The sequence below is a fragment of the Genypterus blacodes genome, unplaced genomic scaffold (assembly GCF_046128005.1).
Source record: "Genypterus blacodes isolate CSIRO-AG114 ecotype Tasmania unplaced genomic scaffold, CSIRO-AGI_Gbla_v1 ptg000022l_1, whole genome shotgun sequence".
Classification (NCBI taxonomy): Eukaryota; Metazoa; Chordata; class Actinopteri; order Ophidiiformes; family Ophidiidae; genus Genypterus; species Genypterus blacodes.
The window spans coordinates 1,804,713-1,832,500 of NW_027466835.1; the positions used below are offsets into that span (position 1 = coordinate 1,804,713).

Below are 27,788 nucleotides of genomic sequence, written 5' to 3' on the forward strand. Positions count from 1 at the left end.
TGGTCTTACCTTTCACAGAGGGGTGCACCCTCCCCTGCCGGCTGCTGGGGTGACTGTCTGCCGAACGACAAGGAGGCTCCCTTTGTCTGGCCACGGCCACGGCGATCCCGACGGGCGGCTGTCGCACCTCACCTTCCCCGTGACCCGCCTCCCCCATTTCCCGGCTGCGCCCGCTGTAATCCGTGCGCTCGCTGTCGCTGACTGGGGCCTTTCTCGAAGGTAGAGTCTGTTTATTGCCTTGTAAGGCACAACTTCCTCCAGGAGGACCTGATTTGAGGTTTCCCAGCCCCCCAAAGGGACTCTTCTGTGAGAGGAGCAGGGGCTGTTGCTGGTTGCTGTACTTTAGCAGGCTTTTCATGGCACTGCTCTCCCCCTGCGTTGGGCCTTGGGTCTCAGGTTGCTGCTGTGGTTGCTGCTGCTGAGTAAGAGGAGGTGCAGGGGGAGGCTGGGCAGGAGGCAGAACCATTCCAGGCTGCTGCTGTTGTTGCTGCTGGGAGTGTTGCCCATTAGTGCTTCCTAACTCCATGTAGGTCTTCCTTTGCTCTTCCTCGGACTGCGGCATGTGTTGTGGAGGCCTCATGGCCCAGGCTGGCACTGGGGGCTGCTGGTGGTGGTGCTGCCCACTGGTGCCGCTGTACCCATAAGGAGACATGTCCATCTTTCTTTTTAGCTCCTGGTTGGTTCCCTGGTTGAGCTCAGCAGGAGAAGGGGCATCAGGTCCAGGTCGACTATGCTGCTGGTGGCGAATCCTGGCTACCTTCTGGCCATCTCTCTGCAGGGAACAGCTACCCCCGGCCCCGGGACCAGGGCCATGGGCTGCTCCACCCCCACCATGTTGACTCATACCTTTACCCCCCAGGGGAGAAGAATTAGGTGGGAGCCCTGAATGAGAACAGTCTCGGTAGGGAGAAGTGTTGACAGAATGGGGGATGGCGTGTCCAGATTTGGGCCCCTGGGGCAGCGAGGGTCTGAACACATCCATGTCCACACCACTGTTGATACACTCAGCACTACGTGAACGCACAACCTGGTGCTGATGTTGTGGATGCGGAGGTTGTTGTTGGGGAGCTGGTGGGAGCTGCGGGGCCTGGAGGTGTTGGTGGTGAGGCTGCATCCAGTCTGGAGCCTTCTCTGTCTTTCTGTACGGGTGCTGCTGTTGCTGGGGTTGGGGTTGTTGTTGTTGTTGTTGCTGCTGCTGTTGCTGCTGCTGCTTCCTGTGCCAGTTACTATGATGCCCACCACCTCCATTCTTTTCTATAACCTTGTCCTTGGAATTGCCACCACCGCCTCCGCCCACACCCTGACAGTCAAGGTTACCGAGTTGAAACGGTCCGCTGGATTTGTCCCCCAGGTCGGCCACAGACGGCACAAACGTGGCCCCTGTGATTTTAGGTTCTCGGCCCGCATTGGCCGGCCCTCTCTCGTGCGAGGCGGGATTGGCTAGAGGGGCGGGAGGGGGCGGACAGAAGAAGTCTGGATGGTGGTGTGTGTGGTGGGAATGGTGCGGATGGTGTGGGTGGCTGGGGTGAAGCTGGAGGCAGTGGAAGCCACCTGGGTGCGGGTGGCTATGAGGGTGAGCGTGATGGTGGGGGTGGGCTCCTCCACCAGTGGAGCCCATGTGTAAGGGTGGGGGCACAGAGTAAGTCAATGAGTGGTGGAGTGGAGCCTGACCCCTCTCCAGACAATCTGAGGGCTGTTCACTGATTCTCATCTCCCCACTCACTCCTTCTTTGGTGCAGCGACTTGTGCCAGTGGACACCATATGTCTGGCGTGGCTGCTCCCTCCACCCCCCATCGCCCCGCGGGGTATACCGTCCCCTCCACAGCTCTGCATGGAGGCCTTTGCCCCGGCTGCTGCTCCTGTGTCTCCATTTTGCATCTTGCCATTGTGCAAGCAGGCGCTGAGGGGCTTGCCCATGACCTGAGAGTGGTCCTTGCTGTACTCCATAGGGAGAGACGCCTTGTGCCTCTCCAGGGCCCTACTGTTGACCTCCTCCAGGGGCAGTGGGTGCTGGGGGTAATGTGGGTGCTGCTGATGGGGGTGGGAATGATGGTGGTGTGTGGGCTGGGGTGGCTGGTGGCTGTGGTGCTGCTGCTGCTGCTGCTGCTGCTGTTGCTGCTGCTGTTGTTGTTGCTGCTGCTGCTGCTGCTGCTGCTGCCTTTCCTTGGCCTCCTGTTTGCTACTGGACCTCTCCTTGTCCTTGACAGGTACGACTCCTCTCTCCACAGATGCCTCCTTAAGACCCTTATGGAGACTGGCTCCCCCCACTGTGTCTCTGTCTCTGCTGCAGGACCCCTGAGAGTGTCCTGAACCTGCCCTGGACATTGGTGGCAGACTGTGATTTGCTGAGATGAGAGGAGGCTGGGAGGGGAGGCTTCGAAGATAGAAGTTCTCTAAGAGATGAAGAAAGACAGGCCAATAAAGACAAACGCATTAGTCAAGAAAGAAAAAGGCAATGACAGAATTAGATTATTCAGCTCTTATGATAGCGTCCCTATAGGCGTCTTTGTATCAATATCCCAAATCAAATTATTGCCTACTACATTGCATAAATTTGATTTAAATGTCTTATTTCTGTCTGATTAAATTTTAATCATCTTTTTCCGTCACCTTTTTGGGTGTCATAGAAACGGTGCTGCCCGTAGAGAACTCCGCTGTTGGCATGGTGATCCAAGTGGCTCATGGGAAGGAAGGTGTGGGCCAGACTCCCTGAGAATCGAGGATACCCTGGAGCTGCTAATATGGATGGCAGAGATGGAGGGGGGGGAGAGAGAGAGGGAGTGTGGGAGAGGGAGGGAGAGAATTGATAAGACAGGACAATAACCGCCAAGATGCAGCTCTCCAGACTAACCCGCCATAATCCTTCAGGTCCAATGCAGCTGGTGGTGTTCATACGCAAATAACTACTCTGCTTGTCGTGTTTGCTTTCCCTGCCTGAGCTTAGAGTGCAAACAATACAAGACAAGCTCAGTCTTGGGGATTGCTGTAATATATGAATTTTGTCTTCAGAACATATGGCTCTTTTTTATCTCTTCTATCCCTCTCCGAATTTGCCTTTGCACCCCTCTCAGCCTGAATGGAGTGATGAGGAAGGATTTTAGGCTTGTGTTTACAATGATGAGAGGGGCTGGGATGCTGCCCTTCACTGACCTACACCCAGGGTGAAAGGTTGATTGGATGCTGGGCCTTTAAGCCAGTGCACCTGGGCTTATTACAACAAACCCATCTGGAGGACATTTACACCACAACCCGACACACTCGGCTCACTCAGTGCAGCGGGAAACCAAAAAAATACAAAGCACTTTGAAGGTGGAGGAGGAAAATAGAGATGAAAGACCATCACAGCATTTGGAAAACAGCATCACTATGACAACCCTCTCTCACTACAATCATGTAACTTACATCTACACAAAGCAATGTGAATGCAATTAGTCCACGTCTAATACTGTAGAAGTAATGAAACGGCAGCAGAGACATTTAATGATCAAAATACAATAAATCCCAAAATATGGCTTTGTGAATGTACGATGCTGCCTTTTGTTGTGTGAAATACAGCTTACGCAAGTGGATACTGACACAAAACATAGATAGAAACCACGGAACTGAGAGATAAATGCATTTCGATGAATCCCCACGACTGTAATAAACACTGACTGACCACCGGCATCACATATAAGCATTTCTGTGGCCTCTGACTCATCTTGAGGTGTCCAGGTGGTTCACGTCTCTGTTTCCCTGCCTGTGCACCTGTCTCACCCTCTGGCCTCACTTTTAAACACAACTCACAGCCGGAGTGAAGGAGGAGGGGGGAGAACGTAGTGAGAGAGAGAGAGAGTGAGAGAGAGAGAGAGAGAGAGAGAGAGAGAGAGGAAGACATGGCTCTACAAGCTAAATGAAAGACAGACGTATTTGTGTTGGCAAGTGTGCGACCTGATCCCGGAAAGCGCAGATGCAGTCTATTTGGCCTTGTGTGTGTGTGTGTGTGTGTGCAGCGCTGTGGTTTTTACAGCAGCTCCGAGTGTTGAATGTCTCACTTTCTGCCGGTGGAACAATGGACCCGGTGCTGTGAGCCGAGCTCTGGGGAGGGAGGAGTGTTGTGGTGGGCTTAATGACCTCGTCTCAGAACGGCCTCCGCATCCTCCCATCTTAATTAATGAAATGCACAGAGAGGGCAAACAGCCCTGCAATAACACAGGAGGTGCTACTTTCCAGGGAGGGCAACGGGGTGATAATTACATACCCTCACTTTCTCTCTTTTTTCTCCTTCTCTCACCTATTTTCTACCTCTCTCCTTCTCTTCCGCCCTTTGTCTGCGTGTCTGTCGCCGCTGTCGTGATTAATAAGCGCACAAATTTATGCCAATTCATCCGCAGAGGGAGGAGGGGGATCCTTTGTTTAAAGAAAGACATTTTTCTGTGATTTGGGGAGGGAGAGAAGGAGAGAGTTGTTAGTCAGTCTTTATCCGAGCTGGGAGAGGGGCTTTTTTTTCCGCGGCAGCATGTTGTTTGTGAGCGTGACGACTGACGGCGTAATCCCTTTTCACAGCGTGGTCTGGCTGTGCCCGATAATGCCAGCCTGCTCCGTTTCAGCATGCCCTCCATTGGGGCGGCAAGAGGGGGACTGCTGGGCACGGCAGAGCCCATTCAGCCATTAATCTGGCCAGGACAAGGGTAGCTGCTGCTGCTGCTGCTGCTGCTGATGCTGCTGCTGCTGCTGCTGCTGCAGGCGACGTGAGCAGGGTCTTATTGCAGTCTGCTGACTCCACAGCAGCTTCTCCCTCTCTCTCTCTCTCTCTCTCTCTCTCTCTCTCTCACACACACACTCACACACACACAGGACTAAGGCAGCAGTGGCATGTGAGCGACAGAGCGTAGTTCGCTCCACATGCCCTCCCCTTCCCCGGGCGGCGCCGGGATGGAGGAGGCAGAGCAAACAGAGCTGCATCTCAGAGAGGGATTTCCAAAAGTTGTGAGGCTTTTTCTCACAGCAGGTGAAGAAGACCGACAGAGGGACAAAGACGAGGGCTGGACACAGAACGAAAGCAAGAGAGGAGAGTTAAGCTTTCTGAACTGGAGGAGGAAAAAAAGACTGTGTGCTTCATCCTCTCTCCTCTATCTGCTCCCCATGTACCTGCTCTGCACACACACCACAACTGATACACACACAATAACATGAATGTCTGATTGCATATTGAGAGAGAGAGAGAATAGAGAGAGAATTGCAGAGAGAATAGCGAGAGAGAGAGAGAGAGAGAGAGAGAGAGAGAGAAAGGGGAGGACAGAGAGGGAGCGTGTCAGAGGAAGACCAAGGGGAGAGGAGGAGCAGGCTGGGCTGCCTGTCAGGTCCACTAATTGAGAAAAAGTGACAGAACCATCAAGACACATAGAGGGAGGAGAAGAAGAGAGGAGAGGAGAGATGTTTGGCGGAGGAGGGGCAGCGCTGTGGTGGATCTCTTCAAGTTTGACTAATTGAAAGGAAGGGATGCAGGCTGGCACGAGAGAGAGAGAGAGAGAGAGAGAGAGAGAGAGAGAGAGAGAGAGAGAGAGAGAGAGAGAGAGAGAGGTGTGTGTGAGTGTGTGTGTGTGTGTGGGGGGGGGGGGGGGGGGTTGCTACTGCAGCTTAAATCCCATAAAAGGGAAACCAAGCAACTGCACACAAGGAAAGATGGACAACTGAAGATAGACTCTGAAAGGCTCTGAGAGGCGTATCAAACAGAAGTGGATTAGACAAGTGTGTGTGCGTGTGCGTGTACGCACGTGTGTTTGCGTGTGGACAGAGCTGTGAGCTTGTGTGTGTGTTTTGTTGTTTGTTTTTTTGTCCGTGTCCTTTTCCAGTGTTCCAATCATGTACAACTCAGGTGGAACTCAAATTTATTTAAACACTCAGCGCAGCTCTAGGCACTCTCTCTCGCTCTCTCTCTCTCTCTTTCTCTCTCGCTCGCTCTCTCTCTGTGTGCGAACCTTACTTGGCAGCAGATCTGAGGACAAGATCTGGATCTAAAATCGTTTCCTTTAATCTGACAGACATTCTTGCATCATCGGGACCATTGTCGTTGTTTTTACATAAGACGAATGTAGATAGAACACATCTGCAGAACTTTACTGGATTTCTCCTCCTTATAGAATCAACTAATCTGGGTCAAGGTCGCTATTTATTGTAAAGATGCACTTGGTATTTATACTGAACACAAAGACCTTTTTAAACACAAATTTCCTTCAACACCCGACACACACACACACACACACACACACACACACACGCACGCTTATCTGGCAAATCTCTCAGAAACGTCAGGAGTTTGTACAACGCGCACTCCTGCCATAAATTATGTCCACTGTTCAAACAAGCCACACGCCAATTTTGTCATTAATGGAGGAGATTTTGCTCTACAAATCACCATTTGTGTCATTGGTTTAGCTCGAACTAACAGGACACGTGAAAGTCTCCAGTAAATCAAAGCTCTGTGTCAGATCCTTGCTAAATATTCCCAAACCTCTTTTTGGCCACTGCTCATTCCGCTTTTGCTCCCAGTGACTGGAATTAATTGGAAAAGTCTCTCATCTCTATTTCTGTCTTCAAGGACTCGTGAGATATTTACAGGCGCACGTGTGGCTGATGGGAAAATGATGTTTTATCATTTCCAGCACATTTTCCGTCGCGTTTACTCGCATCCTAATTGTTATTGCATTACTGTTTTAATTCTCTTTCATTTTTTAAAGCAAATTAAAAAAGCGCTGCCGTTTGATTTTTTCCCTCCATCATTCACACAATCGCACAGACGCCTGGAACGTGCTTGTGATTCCTACCGGCTCCCCGTGTGATGAGGTGCCACTCTGCCTTCGCGTGCGTCGCTGTCACATACGATGGTGTTTATCCACATCAAGTGACTGTGGTTAGCGGGCGACTAATGAGAGCGTCGTTATCTAGCGCTTGATACATGCTGGAGACGTGCTCTTTAATCTGTAGGAAATGTGTCAGATGAAGAAAAAGGAAGGCAAAGACTGTGGCGCCGTGACAGGTAAACGCCACAGACGCCCCCAATCAAAGCTGAATAGAAACTTGAGCTGGTGTGATTTTGGATACACACACTCCAAAACCGGGGTCTAGCTTTAAGGTTACAAGTGACATAACACACACACACACTCGCGTGGAGAGAGAGAGAGAGAGAGAGAGAGACCGGTTTCCTGTTCTGCTGCTGGCGGGGTTCTGCTGACACCCGGGGAGAGCAGGCGAGCGTCTGGGTAATTGTGCCGCTCATTTTGATGACTTGCTTTTTATGCAAAACAGGAAAAAGACAATATGCAATTATCTTGAGGAGGGAACAGCTGAATGTGGTTGATGAACAGTCTGGATTCAATCATGCTCTTAGTGCGTTATATGCAATTAAACTGCAATAGAGATAATGGCCTCCATTGCCAACTGAGTAATAATCCCAGTCATAATCACCTCCATTACTTTTATTAGGCTTGGCATTATCATCATCACTCTTATTAACATTATTCTACTTTACCGCAAGAAGAAAACCTTTGACACTGAAACGCTTTCTATAAGGTGAGAGGAACGTCGACTCTCACGAGATGCGTTATGAGGGGAAGATCAAGATGGAGGAGCTAATGTCTTCACTCCCTGCCCGTCCTTCCCCCAAAACGCTCCGGGTTTGTTTGACAGAGCGTAGAGCGTTTGGTCTCCTCTCACCTCTGAAAGCAGCTGTCCACTGACTCCCAACCCTGCTGGGACTGGGACATGTGAGGCAGGTGGGGGGAGGGCGAGGGGGGGTGTTGAGGGGACATCCCACGCCTTCACACACACACACTAGAGAACACACACTGGCTCAGCTGCAGCGCCCAGGCCACACACACACACATCATGCAACTGAATCAGTGACCACGAATAACAAACGCACACTGGCGCCGCCCCCCCACGGACTGACAGCTGGGCTATTCTTAGCAAATAAACAAATAAATAAATGAATAAAAGCGGGCTGCAATAACAAGAGGCTGACAAATTCAAACACACTGAAGTGTCCGTATTGTGTAATTAACTGAATGTGATGAAAATCGGAAACGTGACTCGCAGACGGCGGATCGTTTCCACATTTATCTTCTGTCCGTCCGGAGACTTTGAATTCCCAAAATACCCCTGCAGATTAATCTCTGTACTTTATCCTTGTCTGACTTCCAGGCTGCATAAGCAGAAATGAGGTTGAGCAGAGAGGTGTCACGCTGAATGTGAGTGTGTGTGTGTGTGTGTGTGTCATGACTTGACATGTGTGTGTGTGTGTGTGTGTGAGTGTGTGTGTGTGAGGGGTTTCTGTTGGAGTGGGAACCACCATGTGGAGCGCTGTTGCTGTGACGATGACTCCAGCTGAGAGTTCTGCCGTGGTTGCAGCTTTTTTCCTGGGCCCGGGAGAGCTCCACTAACATTCCTGCTGATGCGATTGGAATACCGCAAGATTCCTCCGTTGAACTTTTGACCCCGTGTCCCCTTCCAGAAACCGTGGTGCAGTGTTCTATCCAAAACACGCAGGGCTGGGACCTATTTTGGTTCCTAAATGTAAGGGTGGGAGCCTGACTGTGACTAGACGATCACAGGCTGTTCCTCAGTGGAGACCAAACACAAAAATACACAACGTCAGAGTAACAATACACCCTGAGACGCTCCGTCCCCAAGACCGCCTTAACCATGGACATGGACGTCTTCCCGTGTAAACAGTTTACTCAGATGTGGTTGTGTGTGGGGTTGTGGCCGTGTGTGTGTGTGTGTGTGTGATGCCAGGTACCTTCATGCGAGTGGGGAAACCAGATCTGCGAGGCGCCGGAGTGGGGTCCGCTCCGGAAGGAGGGCGAGGAAGGCGAGGAGGGCGGCCGGGACGGGTGAGACGGATGGGAGGGAGGGGAGCCCAGAGAACTGGCCAGGAAGGTCCCCATGAAGGAGGCGGAGGAGTTGCCCATCAATCCGCTGCCTGTATTCCCAAAGGGAGGAGGAGGAGAGGAAACATGGTTAGGACTCAGCAGTACGTGTGTGTGTGTGTGTCTGTGTGTGTGTGTACACTGTGACCAAAAAAAACAGGAGTGAAGCTTGATGTAGATGTAAAGCGATGGAGGACACCGGCCCTCTAGGTGGAATCGTAAAAGTCAAGCAGATTTGATCGCTGCCCTGGGGAAAGAGTGAATAACTCTGTGTGTGTGTGTTTGTGTGTGTGAGTGTGAGTGTGTGAGCGAGAGGGGGAGAGAGAGAGAGCGTGTGAGACTCCTCTCCCTCTCATAGCAGTCCACTGACAGCCCCCTCTCTCCCCATGGGCAGACAGAGGTCTCATCTCACAGCTGAGTACACACTTTCTCAGGCTCTCTCCCTCTCGCTCTCACACACTCTTGCTCCTGCTCCCCAGTGTCCCTTTCTCAATTTCTCTCCCTCCCTCCATTATCTTATGCTCTCCATCTCTCACTTTCATGCCCTCAATCTCTCTTATTGCTCCGCTCCCTTTCACCTCCTCCCCGTCTCTCTGCTCCCTTCTCATTCTTCCTTTTTCTCGCTCTCGCTCTGACAGTTCCGTGCTCTTTCCAGTTTCCATCCATCTTGGCGATTTGCTCCCTTTTCCTCTCCGCTCCTTTCGCCTTTGTCACAATGGCCCTTTTTCCTCTTTGCACTTTTCCTCTGTCCAGAAACACACAACGTGCTACGCCTCCTCCCACCCCCCTCCCCTCCTCCCCTCTCTCTCTCTCTTCACCTTCCTTCCTCTTTCTTTCACGTTGCATTGCTCTGCTTTTGTTCTTTACCGTAATGATGGCACCAGCAGGCCAATCTGTCCCTGGCTGGCTGAACTGTGTGTTTAACAAGACTATGATGAGTAATTGACCATTCGTAGCAACGCCCGTGTGACTGGGGGCTGATTGTCTATTATGCATTGCTGGGCGAGCTAGAGAAAACACACTGATTAACCACTGCTTAAATTGCATTCCCATTACGCGCCCGCCAGTGCACTTGAGCGAGGGGCCCGGGTGCCCGGCTCTTTTTCATTTTCATTTCCCCTAAGTCACACTGCCGTGAAGTCTCATGCATATGTATGAAGGTGTCTGAGAACACACACACGCACACACACGCACATGCTTGCACACACACACACACACACACACACACAGACACACACACACACACACACAGACACACACTCGTGCATTGTGTGCATTGGCTGAGAGCACGTCGGATAAAAATCCATTTTCATCCCGTCTTAATGGGCTGATGTAACGAGGGTGGATGTTTGATTATATTTTCTATAAACACGAATCAATCCGAACATGAATCGATCCTTTTTCTGCGAGTGTGAGAACAATTGCAACGGAAGTCTTAATCAGCCAGGCAGCGAGTAAGCTCATCCTCTGGGCAGACAGCAGGGATAAACCCATCAGTCTGCTGCTCACTGCTGCACCCGGTAGCCCCATGGCTCACCAAACACAGCACACACACACACACACATGCAAACACACCTCTCTCACACACTGTTCGCCACAGAACCAGACAGGTGGAAATCCAGCACAATCCCCAAAACTTACAAACCTCCACCACAAAAACCACTTAAACCCGGTTTTATGTGTGTGTGTGTGTGTGCGTGTTCAAAGTTCGACCTCTATAATTAACCTATACGGGCTATGGCAAGCACCTAACTCACTCACACACACACACACATATTTATGACTGCAAAAGAAACAAAAGAAACCCGGAAAAAATAACCAATCGCTCTCTGGACGTTACTGATGGCATGTTTGTGATTTCCCGCTGGAACAGGAAGTCATCTTTATGGATAAATGAAAGAAGTAAGATGTCACTAAACACAACCGGCTGTGTTGGGAGGGAGCTGGATGACATTTAGTTCCAGCGCTTGTCCCTTTTTTAACCCCCTTCTCCTCCAGTGCCACCTCCCCGTCACCCCTCTCCCTGTGGAGCACTGCTGGCAGGGCCCAGCGGAGGGCGGGGTCAGGGCAGGGCGGGCGGGTGGGCGGGCGGGGTCAGGGGCAGCAGGGTCGGCGGGGTCCAGCGCGCTCACCAGGCAGACATCCAGATCTCATCATCCTGGGTACACCACCGCACCGCAACAACCCTCTTTCCACAGGAGCCCCCCCATCCCTGCTCTCCTCAGCCCCTCCGGCTCACATAAACCAGCTAATCCCTCTGCATTATTAACAGCCTCGCCCCAGAGAGCGAGAGAGAGAGAGAGAGAGAGAGAGAGAGAGAGATGTACAGAGTGACAGAGCGACACATCGAGCTCTGCTTGTCAGACGAAGGAGATCCTTGAAGTTAAGAAAGGCTGTGGCGGCGGTATAGCAAATTTGTACTGTATATTCGAGACGATTCTGCTGGAGATGTAGAATTATGCAACACTGTCGACATGGCCATGATTCTAAACTGTCCAATTCAGTTCTGAGCCTGAGTGTGGATGGAGACTTAGTGCCTAAACGAACGCTGTGATAATTTGAGTTAAGGAAGCCAGAAACAGGGCGCAAAGACAGAACCTTTCAAATCTGAGGTAACATCAAGATATATATTAACTATGACCAAAGGATGGAGAGATATCAGGATGAAGAGACGTTACACACAGCAGCTGTGTGTTGTGGATGCTGCTGACCGCTGGTGGCACAGTAATAATGCAGCTCTCACCTCTGTCACCTTGGACCTTGCTGACTTTACAGCCTGTCACTCAGCAGCAGCTTCCACTCTTCCTCCCTTCCCTCCCTGCGTCTCGCCTCCTGCCGGGCGATATGCATGAGCTCTACGACCCATCCCCTCTCTCTCTCTTTCTCCAGCTTAAGCGTTTTCATCCCTCTGTTGGAGTCTGAGCACGCCGGCGACACCCGCAGCATTTCAATACCTCGCCCTCCCTGAACCGGCACCCCGATTGAAGCTTAATAACAAACTGGAGGGGACGGTGAGATAAGGTTGTAAAAGTGGACCGGGCCGGGCTCGGTGCGGTTCTGGCGCCTCGGCTGCTGCTGTCAACCAAAGCAGAGCGGCAAAGAGCAGCAGAGGTCTGAGGCGTGAGCGCTCAGTGCTGCCGCCATCAGTATTTATTTAGCGGCTTATTATAAGGATGACATGGATCAATGGAGCCTGCTGCTGCTAAGCCTGCCTCTTGTAAAAGTTGTGTGTTTCCTCTGACCGCATTTTTTTGCAGCCTTGTTTGTGTGTTTGTTGGTTGGGGTCTTTAGCGGAGGTAGCAGCGCGTTTGTATGGGCGCCTAAGAAAATCGGGTCATGTGCATTTTAATCGACGCCGATCCCTGACGGCGATGGAGATTAATCCTATTAGGGAATTAAAGCAGACAGGAGCATTGGGGTGTGTGGGGTGGGAGGGGGACCCATCTACGTCCCTGACATCCAAACACACACAGACGCGCACACACAAACAAGCAAGTACAATAATATCCCTGAACCACTATAGGCGGAGGTGTTAACCTGTGCTAAGGTTCCGTCACAGCGAGGGTCACTGGGTGAAGGAGACTGGGTCGGTACAACCACTCAACCACACACACACACACACTAGTGCACAACCTAGACAGAGGCTCCCATGGGCGGCCCAGAGTGAGCAGCAGGCGGAGAGGCGGAGCGGGGAGAATGAAGGCAGAGTTGTCATGGGAACGAAAGAGAAACAGCGCTCGAGGCAAGGAGGCTGAATGCTAGCCATTACAACAGCAGTGGACAGATGCAGTTGGTCAGTGTGCTGCTCAGCAACAAGAGTCCTTCCAACCTTGAAACTCCATCGAAAGCTGCTGTTCAGCACCACACACACACACACAGACACACACACAGACACACACACACACACACACACACACACACACACACACACACACACACACACACACACACACAAACGCCCGCGCACACACTCCTCCTGGATCTAATCTGGTTTCAGTTTCAGTCAGAAGTCTTTGTTCTGTCTGGGTCACTAATGTGCTCGGACGTGCCATCCATCGGCATTAATGTGTGAGCGGCTGTTGGTTGATGTCTTAAAGGGGGAATTATACAATAACAGGATGTAAAGGGATTCGTCCAAGTGTGAGCCAGCGACGAACAAAAAAAAAGCTGAGAAGACAACAAGCACCCACCCACAACATGTTGTTCTTTTCAATGCTGGGAATCAGATCAAAATTTCATCCTGGACAAATACACACCCATTCACATGTGCTCATGTACTTATGCGCGATTGCAAGTCTACAACTAAGCCTATTGTCTAAGAGGAGGAACGGCACAATTAACAATGGCCGTTTCACTGTGCATCATATTTCCCTGTCAGCTCTTGAAAAATGAGCCATGGAAGTCTTTTCCGCTCGCTATCTCATCTGCCTGAAGGGACGTATGGACGCGGTGTCTAGACAAGGACACCAGACAGACAACAATCCACGAGAGCAACGCTGACAGCAGAAGAAGAGAGACGACGAGAGACGAAGAGAGAGAGAGAGAAAGAGAGAGAGAGAGTGCAGGTGTGTCTGCATCAACCTGCTCTCCATGGCTCAGCGATCGGCAGGCACCTGAAGGGGAGAATAGAGGAAGAAATACCAGCACACACACTCAAACTCACACACACACACACACACACACACACACACACACACACACACACACACACACACACACACACACACACACACACACACACACACACACCACTATTTTATTAGACCTCATATTGTAGCTGAATCAGTGACCTCAACGTGTCTGTGATAGTTGAGTCAGCGGTCAGCAGCATGTGGCAGCCAGGCTCTAATGTTCCTCTCATATTCACTCTCAGTCATGTCCTGTGACAACACACACTTCCTCCCATCATGTCACAATTAAATTAAATCAATATCAGCAAGAGTCGGATGATCAAAGAGGAAAAAGAAATCTCCTTTTATGTCTCAAAAGCTGCTGAAACTAAATGGCTGGTTTCAGTAGCTGGTGCAACTCTCATAACACAGCAAAACGGACATGAACTCATCAAAGAGGAATTCTGACTTCAAAATAGTTTCTCTTCTCAATTCATTTAGATCCGTTGAATCGCAGCGGCGCGGCAGATTTAAGGAGGACAGAAAGATGAAGAAGAAGGAAACGTTTCACTGTTTACTCACCGAGTAAAAACATACTGAGTTTGGCTTCCAGTCACTCCCACTTCACTGCATTTCTGATCAGATTTTCATCCCGTTGTAGCTCCATGTTTGGACTAAATATTCACACGGACATCCAAGAAGAAGCCGGGCCAGGCTCTCCACACACACACACACACACACAATCGTACACTCGCGAATACAAAACGTGCGCGTCCTAGACCTTCTCTCCAGCAACGGCGGAAACTGGCCTGGGCGACTGTACACTCCAGTGGCCCCAGACAGACTGAGCATGCTACCCTGGAGGGCCGCTGACTAACCCAGCGCCTACTTCCTCACAATAAAACACAGAAGGAATTTCAAATGGCTACTAAAGTGGGGGGATTTCCTTCAAACAGTCAAAGTCATCTTGAAAACATTAACGCAACTGGTAGCCAAATTCCTGCTTGCTTTGGAAACAACTGTAGCAGCAGAAGGCGCTTTTTGTTGTTGTTGCTCGCCCCCCCTGCTTTACAATCTCCCTCCCTGTCTTTCTGTTTGTGGATGGGTGGGTGGCTGTGGGAGTGGGCCCCCCTCCACAACTCCAGTAGGGGGCTCCTCAGATCAGAGGCATGCTGTCGCGAGGGAGAGTGAAAGAGAGAGAGAGAGGGAGAGAGGGAGGGAGGGAGAGCGAGCAGGCGGTCCGGTCCTGGAGCCGGGCCGAGTGCAGGGGTGGGGGAAAGTGCCAGCAGCGCACGCCTCCGACACTCTCCACACTGCATGCCTGTGGAGTGAGTTTAGTGGATGTGGTCAGTGCGTGGGTGGGAGAAGTGGAAAGGAAGAGGGCACGTATGGACAGATGGATGAGGAGAATGAGGAGAGGAGGATCTGTGCCACCTGGAGACGTCCAGAGAAGGCGCGAGGGGCTACGAGACGCCCAGATAGAGAGAGAGAGAGCAGAGGGCTGCCAGAGTGTGTGTGTGTGTGTGTGTGTCTGGATTGTGTGATGTCAGTGTCAAAATCAGTGGTTTTAACATCCAAATTTTACATTGCAACGGTATGCGTCTAATTTGTTATTCCATCAGATAGTTTGGTGCGATGGTGTCTGAGGGAAGAAAACGACGGGTTCCATTAACACTATTTTACTATTTTATATTTTGTCGTTATAAATTATAAAATCAAAATCAAAATGCATTAAGTAGTGTAAACAGGCGTACAGAGGCGAAAAGGACAGCACATAACCAAGTTAGCCACCATTAACAGTGTCTATCCGTTAGCTTTCGGCTAATGCGGCGTATCAAACATGAAACCCGGAAGCTCCTAGCATAACAAACATTCCTCTACAGTTTCAATCATTTGACTCGTTAGCTGTGCTCTTCATTCAGACAGGCTGCCACACTCAGCATATGGCCTCAAATATGGTGACTTGGTAAATAAAACAAGCAGTGGATAGCTGGAGCGCAAAACTTTAATTGATGGATAACAAAACAAATACAAACATATGAATAAAGCTAACAGCTAACAATGGAAACAACGCGGCAGATTGTCCAAGACGCTGCGAGTGTGTTACGTGATGTCAAACGCAATATTACCACCATGTTATCGCAAAAATGACATATGAGAAACAATATTAATTTACATTGCGCAGGCCTATTTTGTGTTTGTGTGTGTGTGTGTTAAGCTTTTTTAAAGCGCTAAACAAATGAGAGGTCAGCTGTCCACTTCAACCAGATATTTGTGTGATACACAAGTTGGCATGATGGTGATAAGAGATTCTAATCCTAAACAAAACAAACCAACCTGTTAGTCCTGGCAAAGGGGTCTGTGTGTGTGTGTGTGTGTGTGTGTGTGTGTGTGTGTGTGTGTGTGTTTGGGGAGAAAGCAGGTATAGAAATGTCTCTGCGGGATATTTTGTCCTAGAGAGGGCGGAACAATGTTGCTGAAGATGCAGAATAAATATGTTTCTCTCTCTCTCTCTCTCACTGTTTTCCTCGCTCGCCCTTTCGGTCTGTGCAAGGCTGTGCTGGTCGTCCTCGCAGAGCCACAGAGGTAACACATGCGGTAACACGTGCCAGCGCCTCACCAGCCTTTCCGAGCGGTATTCCACCTCGATTTTAACGCGTTATTCATTCATGAACCGTGGCGAGGGAGAGAGAGAGAGACAGAGACAGAGACAGAGAGAGAGAGAGTTAGAGAGAGAGAGCATTCTCACTGTCAAAAGGTAGCTCCACCCCTTGTCTGAATCCATCACTCCTATGCCAACAGTAGCCGGCGGGATGAAAGAGCAGCGTCTGGAAGAGTTCCTGCTGAAGATGTGTTTTATAGGCACAGTAAATAAGAAGCTGGACACGGATATTTACAGAGCGGAGGGCCAAGCAGAGTGTCGTTTAAAAGACAATCAGACCTTTGACTGTTAAAGCGGGAGCTGGCTGTGGCCGCAGGGGTGTGGGCGAAGGTTACAAGGGACAGAAACGCTGGAATACACGGGTGAGAGGGGTGATGGGTAAAGTGCAGGGCAGGGTGGGGGGAGGAGGGGCGGCGCAGGTTCAATAATGGGCCGCCGAGGACAAGAATGGAAGAAAGGAAAGTGGGTTTGGCGAGAGGAAGGCCTGAGGTGACGCGGGTTTGTCAGCTGGGCCCGGGCTGTGTCTGAGAATCCAGGAGTGGAACTCACAAGGACCCGTGTGAAAGTGGAGCGGGGCGCTGAGTCAGCGGCCTCGTCTCCGGAGAGAGACAGAAAGAGAGAGAGAGAGACAGAGAGGCAAGAAGACAAGAAGTCATTCCAGGCTGGGACACAGGAGGTGGGAGGATGGATTGGAAATAGCAGCAGGACCGGGCCAGGACAAATGAGCTCCAGGCCCATTACACTCCTTTGATACACACCCACACATGTACACTCACATTCCCTGCTCACACAAAACAGATTCAGGAAATCAGTGTCACAACACAAAAATCGGCAAACCTCTGCTTTCAATTTGTCTCCTTCTTATCCGTATGGGAACTCACATGTGGGTGACGTCACAGGAAGCACGTGTTCCTACAGACCGGTGCGGCGGTCCCTGGAATAGTTCTCCTCATTACCCACTGTTTTCTCTCCAAGCACCTCCTTGTTATTTCCATCAGCGTTTTACTTTATTACATCCCCCTCCACGCTACCTGCTAAAGCAATCGCCTTTTTTTGTGTCTCTTGGTTCAGATAAAATGCAAGTGTTTCTTATGAAATGGCCAATAAAGGGCTGACATTTTGCTGAGAGCTTGCAGGGCCAGAGGCACTTTGTTCTTTGTATACAGAGCAGCTACACACTCCTCAAGGAGAACCATTTGTTATCTGTCCAAACTTTGGTGAGTGTGCTTGTTAACTGACCCATTGTTACATGAGAGGTTTCGGGGCCGTTTGTTGCATCCCGGATCTTTATTCCTGAGGCATGAAATTGCGATTACCATAGTGGGGCTCATCCATCTCATTCTCTCTCTCTCTCACACACGCACGCACGCACACACACAAACACACATACACAGATGGTAAACATCCACATTTTTCTTTTTCTTTCTCCCTTTCTCTTCCTCCTCTCTCTCTCTCTCTCTCATGATACACACCCAAACAGAAAAAGAGCCGCCCACAGCTGCGCCAGGCCATCTCTCTAACAATCCAATCTGTTTTCTTTCCCATGATGTTTCCCATTGGCACCGGGAGGAGAAAATCAGATTTACTCCCCCACAGGGCCCATGCAGTTCCACTGATATGGAAAATGATTTCAGTGTTGCTTGAGCTCATAAACATTATTTCGGTCTCCCCTGTTAATGACACATTTCTTCCCAGCAATGTGGATCTCACAGAGGAAGGGATGAGTGTAAGGGTTGAAGAGGGGAGGAGGAGGAGGAGGAAGAGAGGAAGGGGGGAGGAATCCTCCAGGGTCTCACATACAACAGGGGAGTCCTTCACCCCTCACACTGCATCCTGACATCCAAGAGCTCTCTGACTGTCTTTCTCATTCACTCACTCTCTCACTCTCACTCTCACACACGCACACACACACACGCGCACACACACACACAACTAATCAGCCACGCAGGAACTTAAATCGTCACCGCCTTCAAATAAAACCCAAAAAAAATCATAGCATATTTATCCCCCAGTGGAAAACAAGAAGAGTCAAAATGGGATTTCTTACCTTTCTCTATCTAGCTGTCAGCCTGATTCCCAACACACTCACTCTCTCTCTCACACACACACACACACACACACACACACACTGCGCTTGGCTGCCGGGCTCAAAGCAGCCCAACTACAATTGTGTCATACAGCCCACATATGTTTTATTGGTGCTATAGCAGCCAATGCAGCGATCCCTCCTCAAACAAGGTATAAAATTTGTACATTTAGCGGTAAGTTACAAACATTTCCTGCCAGAGGCAGACTGTCAACAAGAGGAGCTCACTGTAGCCTGCAGTCCTAAACACAAGTCATTTAATATGATGGTGTTAAATACTGACTCCAGCGGGCCAAAAGCAAGGCACTAAACCTCCCATTTGACATCCATTAAAACCCATCTGCAGGACTTAAATGCAAGGAAGCAAACAGGAAATAAGCACATTAGAGAAAACAAAAAACTGTCCTCCACATTCTCTCACAGGTCTTTCAATCTCCAATCCAAAAATGGATTGTCATGGTTCTCCAATTCCACTGGAAACATCACGTGGAATGTTCTGGATCTGGTTTGTTTTACAGCTGATGACTGATCTGTCTAAATCCACTGGTTTTATGTTCTGGCCATGGGGATGGAAGGGTGACTAACGGCGGCTAGCGTGCCATGTTTCAGCCGACGCAGCCAGAGCTCAGCCAGCCAGGTCGTGGACGCAGACGTGCCTGGTAGTGAGAAAAGGGAGATTAAAACAAGTGCTCAGCACAATTCTCTCTAATTACTCCCCTGTTAACTTTTGAACTTAATTGGTTAATTGAGATGTGGTTAGACTGGGCAGGTTTCCCCTCCCTCAGGGTGACCATACGGCTCCAGTATTTCAGCCTGGCACAGGAGGTGGCAGCCTCTCTCTTTCTCTCTCTCCCTCCCTCCCTCTCACTCTCCAGTTCTCTCTCTCCAGCTCTCTCTCTCTCCAGCTCTCTCGCTCTCCAACTCTCTCTCTTTCCTTTTGAGCATCCCACTGCTCCAGTGACGAGGAGTAATGATGCTGCGCAGGAGGCAGTAAAACTGTGTTTTGCAAGTGTGTTTTAGCAGAGATTGTAGCCGTATACTGCACATATGCTTGTGCCACATCAAACAGCTCTTTGACTACCCGGTCCTGGGTGGTCTGACCCTCTCTGTCAACCAGCAATGTCAGATAGGCTTTGGAAAACGTGGAGTGTAGATGTGGGTGGACGTTGCCTCACCACAGGCGAGTGTGTTCTGTCTAACTCAGATCTAGTAAGTTTGCTTTGGAATAGAAATGAACAGCATGAGTAGGGAGAGTAAAAGTGCGATGCCATGCAGACAAACACACACACACACGCACACAAACCCCATATGCGTCACCGTGCTCCAGTCTCTCCATCTCCTCTGGCTGATGTATAATGATACCCACACCACCACATAAATCTGCAAGCAGCTCAGATTCATTGGGGCAGATTTTGCATGCTGCCTTCCCTTTTTCACTTTCATCCCGCTCTCTCCTTTCGCTCCTTTGAGCCCAATCACTCATTCCACTCCTCAGTTTTCCCTTTTTGTCCTCACACACTCTCCATCATCTCCCCGCTGCTCTCTTCTTCCCCCTCCTGCTCAGCTCTGTGCTTCTGTCCTCCCTCGTCATCGCGGTCCTTCTGGTTGCCGCTCGTCAAAATTGACACACTTCAGAAGGGAAACACCTCCCTCCCCTCTCACTCCTTTACCCCCCGGCCTCTCCCTCCCCTACCTCCCCTCCCTCCCTGCCTCTTGTTTGTCCATCAGTATTAACAAAGCCTGAGAGTGTAATGGACGTCCCGGTTTATGGGGAGTCACAGGTTCACCCCACCTTTTGTCGGAACCAACTATAAAACAGCATCCCGGCGTTCAACCAGTGCCGAGTGGAATGTCCTGCTCTCCCTCGTCCCCTCGTCCCCCTCGTCTCCCTCGTCCTCCTGTCCTCCCTCTGTGTTTTTCCCCTGCTGGACACGAGGGGCCTGGTTAAAGAGGGCGGTTTTAGCTGCTGTCCTCCGAGTTCACTCAAATTGGCCTGTAATATGATAAAGTCCCGGAGTGATGTGTGTGTGTGTGTGTGTGTGTGTGTGTGAGTGTGTGTGTAAGAGGAACAGAAGGCAGCTCCCTGCTCTGGCTTCTCTCCGTCTGATGTAGCCTGTCAGGGCCGCAGAGACAGAACAGTGTAGATAACGGAGCCGAGAGCCGCCACACCAGCCGGCCCAAGGTCTTCCTGCAGCCCTGAATGTATCTGCTGCTGCTGCCGCTCCACAAACGGAACTAAAGAACAAATGTTTCATTCTTGTAACGTTGGCCGAGACCAATGCAGGCTTTTTTGTTGGTCCTGATAACCTAAAGACAAGAGGAGGGAAGGCACCTGGATAGCCAAGGCCAAAGGATATGTAGTGTTACCTTGTAGAGAATGTGTGTGTGTGCGTGTGTGTGTGTGTGTGTGTGTGTGTGTGTGTGTGTGTGTGTGTGTGTGTGTGTGTGTGTATGTCCTTGACTGCAATTGTAATAAAGCTTCGTCGCCTTAAGGCCAGTACTATTCTGCAAACACTGATAAGCAGATTCTTTCACATTGTAGCTACACATTGGAGCGTGTGCAAGGTCGGCCAAATCACACAGTAAATTCTTCTGAAATGCATCTGACAACCTGAGCTTTAAACCTGAGTTATGTCTCCATCCACTGACACTGGTCAGCCATGGAATGCTGCTGCTGCTGCTGCTGCTGCCGGGCCTGTTTAACATCTGCAGCAACACACTTGAGCAGAGATGAGTCAAATTAGGAGCATTTCCTGCAATCTGTACAGAGGAGAGAAGGTCAAACATGAGGAGATGAAGTGGAACACAGAGCAGGGAGGCCATGAATGCCTCCTCCTCTCCTTTTTCGCCTCTCTCCTCTCCTCCCTTCATCCCCCTCCCCTTCTCTCATCTCCTCTCTCCCTCTTCTCCCTCTCTTGTCCTCCTCCCCCTCTCCCTCTTCTCCTTCCTCCTCTCCTTTCCCCCTCCCCCTCTCCTCCCCTCAGCTGATGTGGCCTTTCACAACAAGGAGAACAGACAGAATAAAAATCCGGCACATTCCAAGGGCAAACCGGAGGAACGGGATATCATCTTGATCAAAATGCTTGTGGCCTGTCCGGGGTGACTGTTGTCGTCTATCTCCTTTGGCGGTGATCACATCCAGTCCGGCGGACAGGTGGGCGGGCCCGGCTGGTCACATGTAGACACACCACAGCCACCCCCCCCCACACACACACACACACCCACACACATACACACAGTTTGTCTGTAGGTCAGACTCAACAAGAGGACGAGGGGAGAGAGAGGGAACTGGTGGAGTTTTGAAAAGCTCGCAGCATCTGATCAGAGTTAACAGATGCACTGCAGCTGCTCGCTTACTTCGCTTGCCATCGCACATCCTCAAAGGCTCGCAAGCGCACACACACACACACACACTACAAAAAACGCGCTCATTGTAGCTGCTAACACAGACAGATGGACGAACAGATAGCAGCAATACCAAAAAAAACATGTACCAGCACCTTTCAGAGCCTCGCCCGTGCATTGTGAAATTAAAATCATATATTTTCCGCGCGGCCTTGCTCAGTAGCACTACTGGCAGCGTTGCGGGTCTCAAATAAAAGCCCGACATCCCAGAGTAACCATTCCACCGCCTTTGAACGGCGTGCCTGTGAGTGCACATGTTGGCTTTTCTCCTCTTCCTTTAATATACGCTTTAGCTCTGCCGGCTATAAAACATGTCAGCGCCTCCTCCCCGGGCCAGAGCCTCCAGCTATATGACGCCGCTCGCCTGACCTGGGAAAAGATTTGGGAATACGAGGAGAGGGAAGTCGAGTCAGGAGCCTAAATGGCGAGGAGGGGGGTGTTAAAAACCTCAGCTGGGTGTCGTCATATCAGCGGGAGAACGGCGGCTTTCGCCGGCTTATTGCGACCGGACGGCCGAAGCTGAAACGCAGGCAGATCAGGCGGAGGGGCCATAATGGAGCGGCAGAGGCGGATGTGCGGAGACGGAGACGGAGAATAAAGAAGAGTTATTAGTGCGATGCGAGGCAACGAGGGGGAGAAGGACTAGTGAAATGTTTTGACACAGAAAAATAGCAAATCTGACAGAGGTACTTAAACACACCGTCTCTCTCTCTCTCTCTCTCTCTCTCTCTCTCTCTCTCTCTCTCTCTCGACCGGTCTGACACGCAGTCATAAAAGTGATAGTTGCTGCTTGTGCTTTCACAAAGTGCTCATTCACTTAAGCCCAGTCTGACTCACGCGTGCCAGCCAGGATCTCTGCCGTTCACTTTCTCTCTCTCTCTCTCTCTCTCTCTCTCTCTGTCTCTCTCTCTCTCTCCAGCGTGAGCTGAGCGAGCAGAGAGCAGGTCTGTCACCCAGATTACTCAGATTCTGAAACACCCCATTATTGTCATGAGCTCATATGAACACCAGGCAGATCAGCTGGGAAACACACACACTCCACTGCACGGCTGCTGTAGTCCACAATTATTATCGTTTGGGTTTTGCGCCGTATATTCAAACGCATCTGCAGCAGCTTTCACCCTCGGCGCCATGCGACTCATTCCTTCACAGCCACTCGTGTGTGTGTGTGTGTGTGTGTGTTTGTGCTTGTGGGTTTGTGTGTCACAGTGTGTGGTTTCTATCTCCTTACTGTATTTATTCTGGCACAGTGTTCTATTGTGGGGCAGGGCTTTGCACTCCTCAGATAAGAGAGCGGTTATGTCAACACTGGGTGCTGTGAAGGAGCCGCCTGGTCGTGTTGACATTCTACAACACAGCTTATTTACTCTGACCACAGAGTTCAGCCATCAGCTAGCGTTTAATGCACTAATGACCAGAGGCGTACTGGGGTGGAGCCCCCTCCTGGCTCTGTCTGGTACTGGCTCCTGGCTTGTCAGGTGAGAAGACAAATGAGGGAGATGCGCTACAACAAATGGCTTTGAAAACCCAGAGTTTATAGCCGACTGTCAAGGAATTCCGGAAAAAAAAAAAAGCTTGACAAATGTTTTGCACAACACACACAATTCCGGTAGACTCAGCCAGCATGAGTGTGCATATTGAGCTGAGCTGAGCAGCCGTATCAGTAAAGAGCCAGTGGAGCAATCCACACATAATTAGCGAAGGGGGAGGGGGTTAATTGACTTCTTTGAGAAAGATCCTGATTCCTATCAGCCAGTCCCATAATCATGTGAGCCAGGGCTCTCATTAAGCCCCCGTCCCTCATTTATCTCTCTTCCCCTCCAACCTTTTACCCTCTCCCTCCCTCTCTGCTCTCCTCCCCCACTTTGAACAAGGGTGAAGCCCCAACCAACACTGCTGCGTCCTCAGTGTGCAGCAGATTTATGCCTCGCACCTGAGTGAGTACACACACACACACACATACACACACACACAAACACACACGCGAACGCAAACACACACACAGGCTCCAGACTGCAGTTGACCTGACTGTGACCTCTGCTCAGTAATGTACAGTCGAGCTAGTTTACACACACACACACACACACACATACACACACACACACACACACACACACACACACACACACACAGAGCCAGAGAGAGGCACTTCTGTGTTACACACCAGAATCAAGCCCGATAACGCTCAAACCAAATCCGCGTTTTGAATTATTGAGGCAGAAAGTGTGCAGGACAACTACATGTATCATACACACACGTCAACACCTATGGACGTTTGACAAAAGCGTGTTCACTACCACCTGCTTTCGGTCTAACAGGCTCTCTGCTCTTTTAGTGGAAGCGGGACAGAAGACTTGAGGAACGGCTGAACACGATTAAAGGGGAGTGAAGCAGGAAAAAAAAGGGATGAAGGAGAGAAAAGAGATGAAAAGTGACAAATGAGAGATTTCCTTCACAAGCCCATAAATCAGCAGACACAGGCAGGGGGGGGGGGGGCAACGCCAGTGTGGCCTCCTGGGAAAAGACACACTTTTTTTTCCCCTTTAACAACCACTGCTGACCACCGTTCTACTTTTTACGTGCACAAAAACACACTCAAACACACACCTACGCGAAAAACACCCCCCCCCCCACCACCACACACACACACACAACCAGAGTCACAGCAGCACAAAAATCCCCCCCCGCCCCGTTCTCTCTCTCCCAGATGGCGAGCGGTGGAATGGCATCCCCGTCGCTCCGCACCAATCTGGTTGCGGCGCAGCAGCCTGGCTGTCTGGCACAGAAGCCATCTCATAAAATCACTTCCAGTTAGGAGCGGCGCCGGCTTCAAAGCGCGTGTGCAAAAACTAAATCCGACTCATGCTGTCGCTTAAAAACACACGCGGGGTGGAGGACTTCGGGGCGGCGCAGCTGCTCCCACAGGTAAGCCAGACAAGAGTGGAACAGACAGGCCATAGAGTAAGCGAGCAAAGGGGGGAGGGAGGGGGACACAGGCTGGGTGATGGGAGGCCTCCTGCTGGGAGCTATGGGAGCAAACATCAGCGTTCCCTTTCGCAGCCACGTGGCTCACCGTGCGTTTGCGTTTCAGCGAATTGCTGCGATTAAAAAAGCAGCGAGGAGGTGAGCGAGGCCCGATTGGGAGAGAAGATGGAAGGCTCGGGGGCCGTGAGGGGAAACTTGAGCCCCGTGCTGGACGCTGACAGAAACTGGGTGGATTGATGGGGATCCAAAAGGATTTAGGATCTGCTTTCATTCTGAATGTTCGCCATCTGCTTGGCTGGAGAGAGACGGCGGAGCGGGAGAAAACTGTCAACTGACAGACGAGACGCTGAATCGGAAAAGAGTGCGCATGTGTGTTGTTTGTGTGTGTGTGTGTGTGTGTGTGTACTATGTGTGCGTACAGTGTGTCGCTATTGATCCTAAAAGAAGCTCCACTTTCTGAAAGAGGATCTGTCAAGTGGGGATACACACATGTACACACACACACACACAAAGAAAGTCCCATTAATACAATATGGACCTCATGGCAGAGCTCAGATTGGATCTCTGAGATGACAGATCGCTGCGGTGCCGTCACGCCTCACCATCTCCTGACATTACAAAGCGGACGACTACCAAAAAACGCACCTAACCCATCCTCCTTCTCCAGTTACCTCCACCTGCCGTCCTACACCGCCGCTCTGATCCGTCTCATCTGCATGCGTTACGAGGAAACGCTCTGATCCTCATTCGGAGCTTCTTTCCTCACACTTCGCTTCCTCTTCAAGTACGGACAGGCGCAGAAGACCGCACGTGCACCACCTGCGCCGGTCTGAAACCACGTTGGCTCACGGCTGCATTCCGCCTACGTGAAACTGGTTTCTTACAATCCCCGTGAGTGTTCCCTCGAAAAAACCCCTCCAGCCTATCTGTGACCCCTGACTCACACAGGAAGCAATCAATGGAAGAACGCGCTGGAGAATACGCCACGTTACCTTCTGGAAAAATCCTCTCCCGACCTCACGTTCACCCCTGGAGAAACCACAACAACGTCTGTGTTTCTTCGGTCTGTGGAAAAGGAAATCAACCTCCAGAGCGTCAGAGACTTTCTCCAGGGCGTGCAGGTTCAAGCACGCCGGCCAGCCTCCCTCACCATATAGGCAGACAATCACACAATGGGTGTCAATGGGGACTTCGCCTCTGATCAATCATATTAAGTGAACAATCAGGTAAGCAATCAAGCCACAGTGAGTCCAGTGCTAACCTTCTGTCTAGTAAAAGAAAAAGAAGAAAAAAAAGCGGGGGGATAACACAGGCTTCAGGGCCCCGACGGAGGAAGTGAACACACACTCCCATAACTGTCATCCCATATGCTGGGAACGCCACCAGATTTACAGCACGCGCCGCCTAGCAAAACGCTAAAGCTCTGCTCCTTGCAAAACGGGGGCGTCTGCACACCTGAGAACAAGCTGTTCCGCCGGCAAAAAACGAGTAATTAAAATTACGAGGTGAGCGGCGAACAGCTTCCCCCAGAATTCTTACCTGCTTATTTATGCAACAGATTCACAGGCTAATGCCGTATAAATCCATCTGCACGTGTCGTCGCTCTGATTACTGTCACCAGGTATGATATCGGCTAATCAATGACATAATTGATGCAGCAGCAGCAGCAGCACCACCGTGCAAAAAGGAGGGTGAGAGAGAGAGAGAGAGAGAGAGAGAGAGGGGGACGGATGGAATATAAAGCATCCGAGGTGGAATTAAGCACCTGCATCAGCCCCCCGTCCAGCCCTGCACGCTGCCCTCTCAGCTGCACGCCACTCTGTTTCCTCTCTCGCTCCTTTATACAATCTCTCCACCGCACAGCTCCTTTGATTGCTCTTTCCTGTGGGCACACACACACACACAGGCGCACAAACAGGCGCACACACACACATACACACACAGGCGTGCGCACACACACACACAGGCACAGACGCACACAAACACACACGCTTTTTCATCCATACAGTTAAGAGACGGTTGTGTGTGTGTGTGCGGCAGCTAAGTTTTGATTTCAGAAAAAGGAAAAGTCGCCTCCACTACATATAATGACACTCGAGGTGCGAGCACGGAATAGTTACTGCGTACAAAACACACAAATACACACATTACAATGTATGACACAAATACGCAAAAACACAGAGCCATTTTAGAAAACTTGCTCAAACACACACACACACACACACACACAGAAGGCAGGCAGCCACCCACAAACACACGTGCGTCCACACACCCTCCCGTTATGCAGTATGACCAAAGGGCGTTCAGCCATTTCAGCAGCGTTCTAACAGCCAACTGAGAGGTCTGTCAGTGCATTAGCCAGCATGTAATCATAGCCCGACCTCACTGCAATTACAAGTGCTTCTAATTCTTCACTGGAAAATGCAGCCTCCTCCTCCTCCTCCTCGCACCGCTAATAGTTTACTTTACTGCAACAGCTGACAAACTCATCCCTGACTCCCCCCCCAACACACACACACACACACAGCTCTAGCCCGTCTGTCAGTAAGGACGATCAAAATTGACCCAGGGAGTAGTCCCCACCCGTGTCCCACTTGTCCCATATATCAGTCCCGCAAGTCTTTAAGCTGCCGCCGCAGTTCACCTGTGGCACAGGCCTTCCTCGCTTCCTCGCCCGGCCTCCTTCGCCCGCCCCGGCCTCGCCCACCCAGTCCTTCCTGTGCTCCTTCTGTGCCGCTGCTGAGGAATTAATCTCTCGTTTTACCAAACATGACAGAGAGAAATGATGGTGAAATCATGAAACAATTGTAAAAAAAATAAGAACCCAAGAGCGTCTAAAGTCTGCGTGTAAATGAGGCAGGCGTGTGAGGGGAGGATGCAGAGATAGTGCCGGGGAAAACGCTCGCTAATGAAGACTGAGGAAGAGGCCGCGCTCTCTATACTGATGGTGTTGCTATTAGCCCGTGAGCTTGTGCACTTGGGTGTCACTTCAAAGCATTCCCCACTATTAATCAGAGGCTATCCAGCCCTACAGCAAGGACCTGCTGGCTACGCCGCTAACTACCCCCCTCACCAGCAGCACAATGGAGCCATCATTACGGCCGTTACGCCGCGCCTCGGCCCGACAGTG

The 27,788-nt window shown here is 50.7% G+C and overlaps 1 protein-coding gene across 1 annotated transcript in view; it reads right to left on the reverse strand.

The window, feature by feature from the left end:
* The window catches only part of bahcc1a (BAH domain and coiled-coil containing 1a), a 61,125-nt gene that overhangs the window by 21,550 nt on the left and 11,787 nt on the right, over positions 1–27,788 (reverse strand). The window contains exons 3-5 of the mRNA XM_076143113.1: positions 8,781–8,963; positions 2,612–2,737; positions 10–2,394 (exon numbers count right to left, since the gene is read on the reverse strand). Coding sequence (XP_075999228.1) covers positions 10–2,394; positions 2,612–2,737; positions 8,781–8,963 — 2,694 coding nt within the window. The remainder of the gene's footprint in view (positions 1–9; positions 2,395–2,611; positions 2,738–8,780; positions 8,964–27,788) is intronic.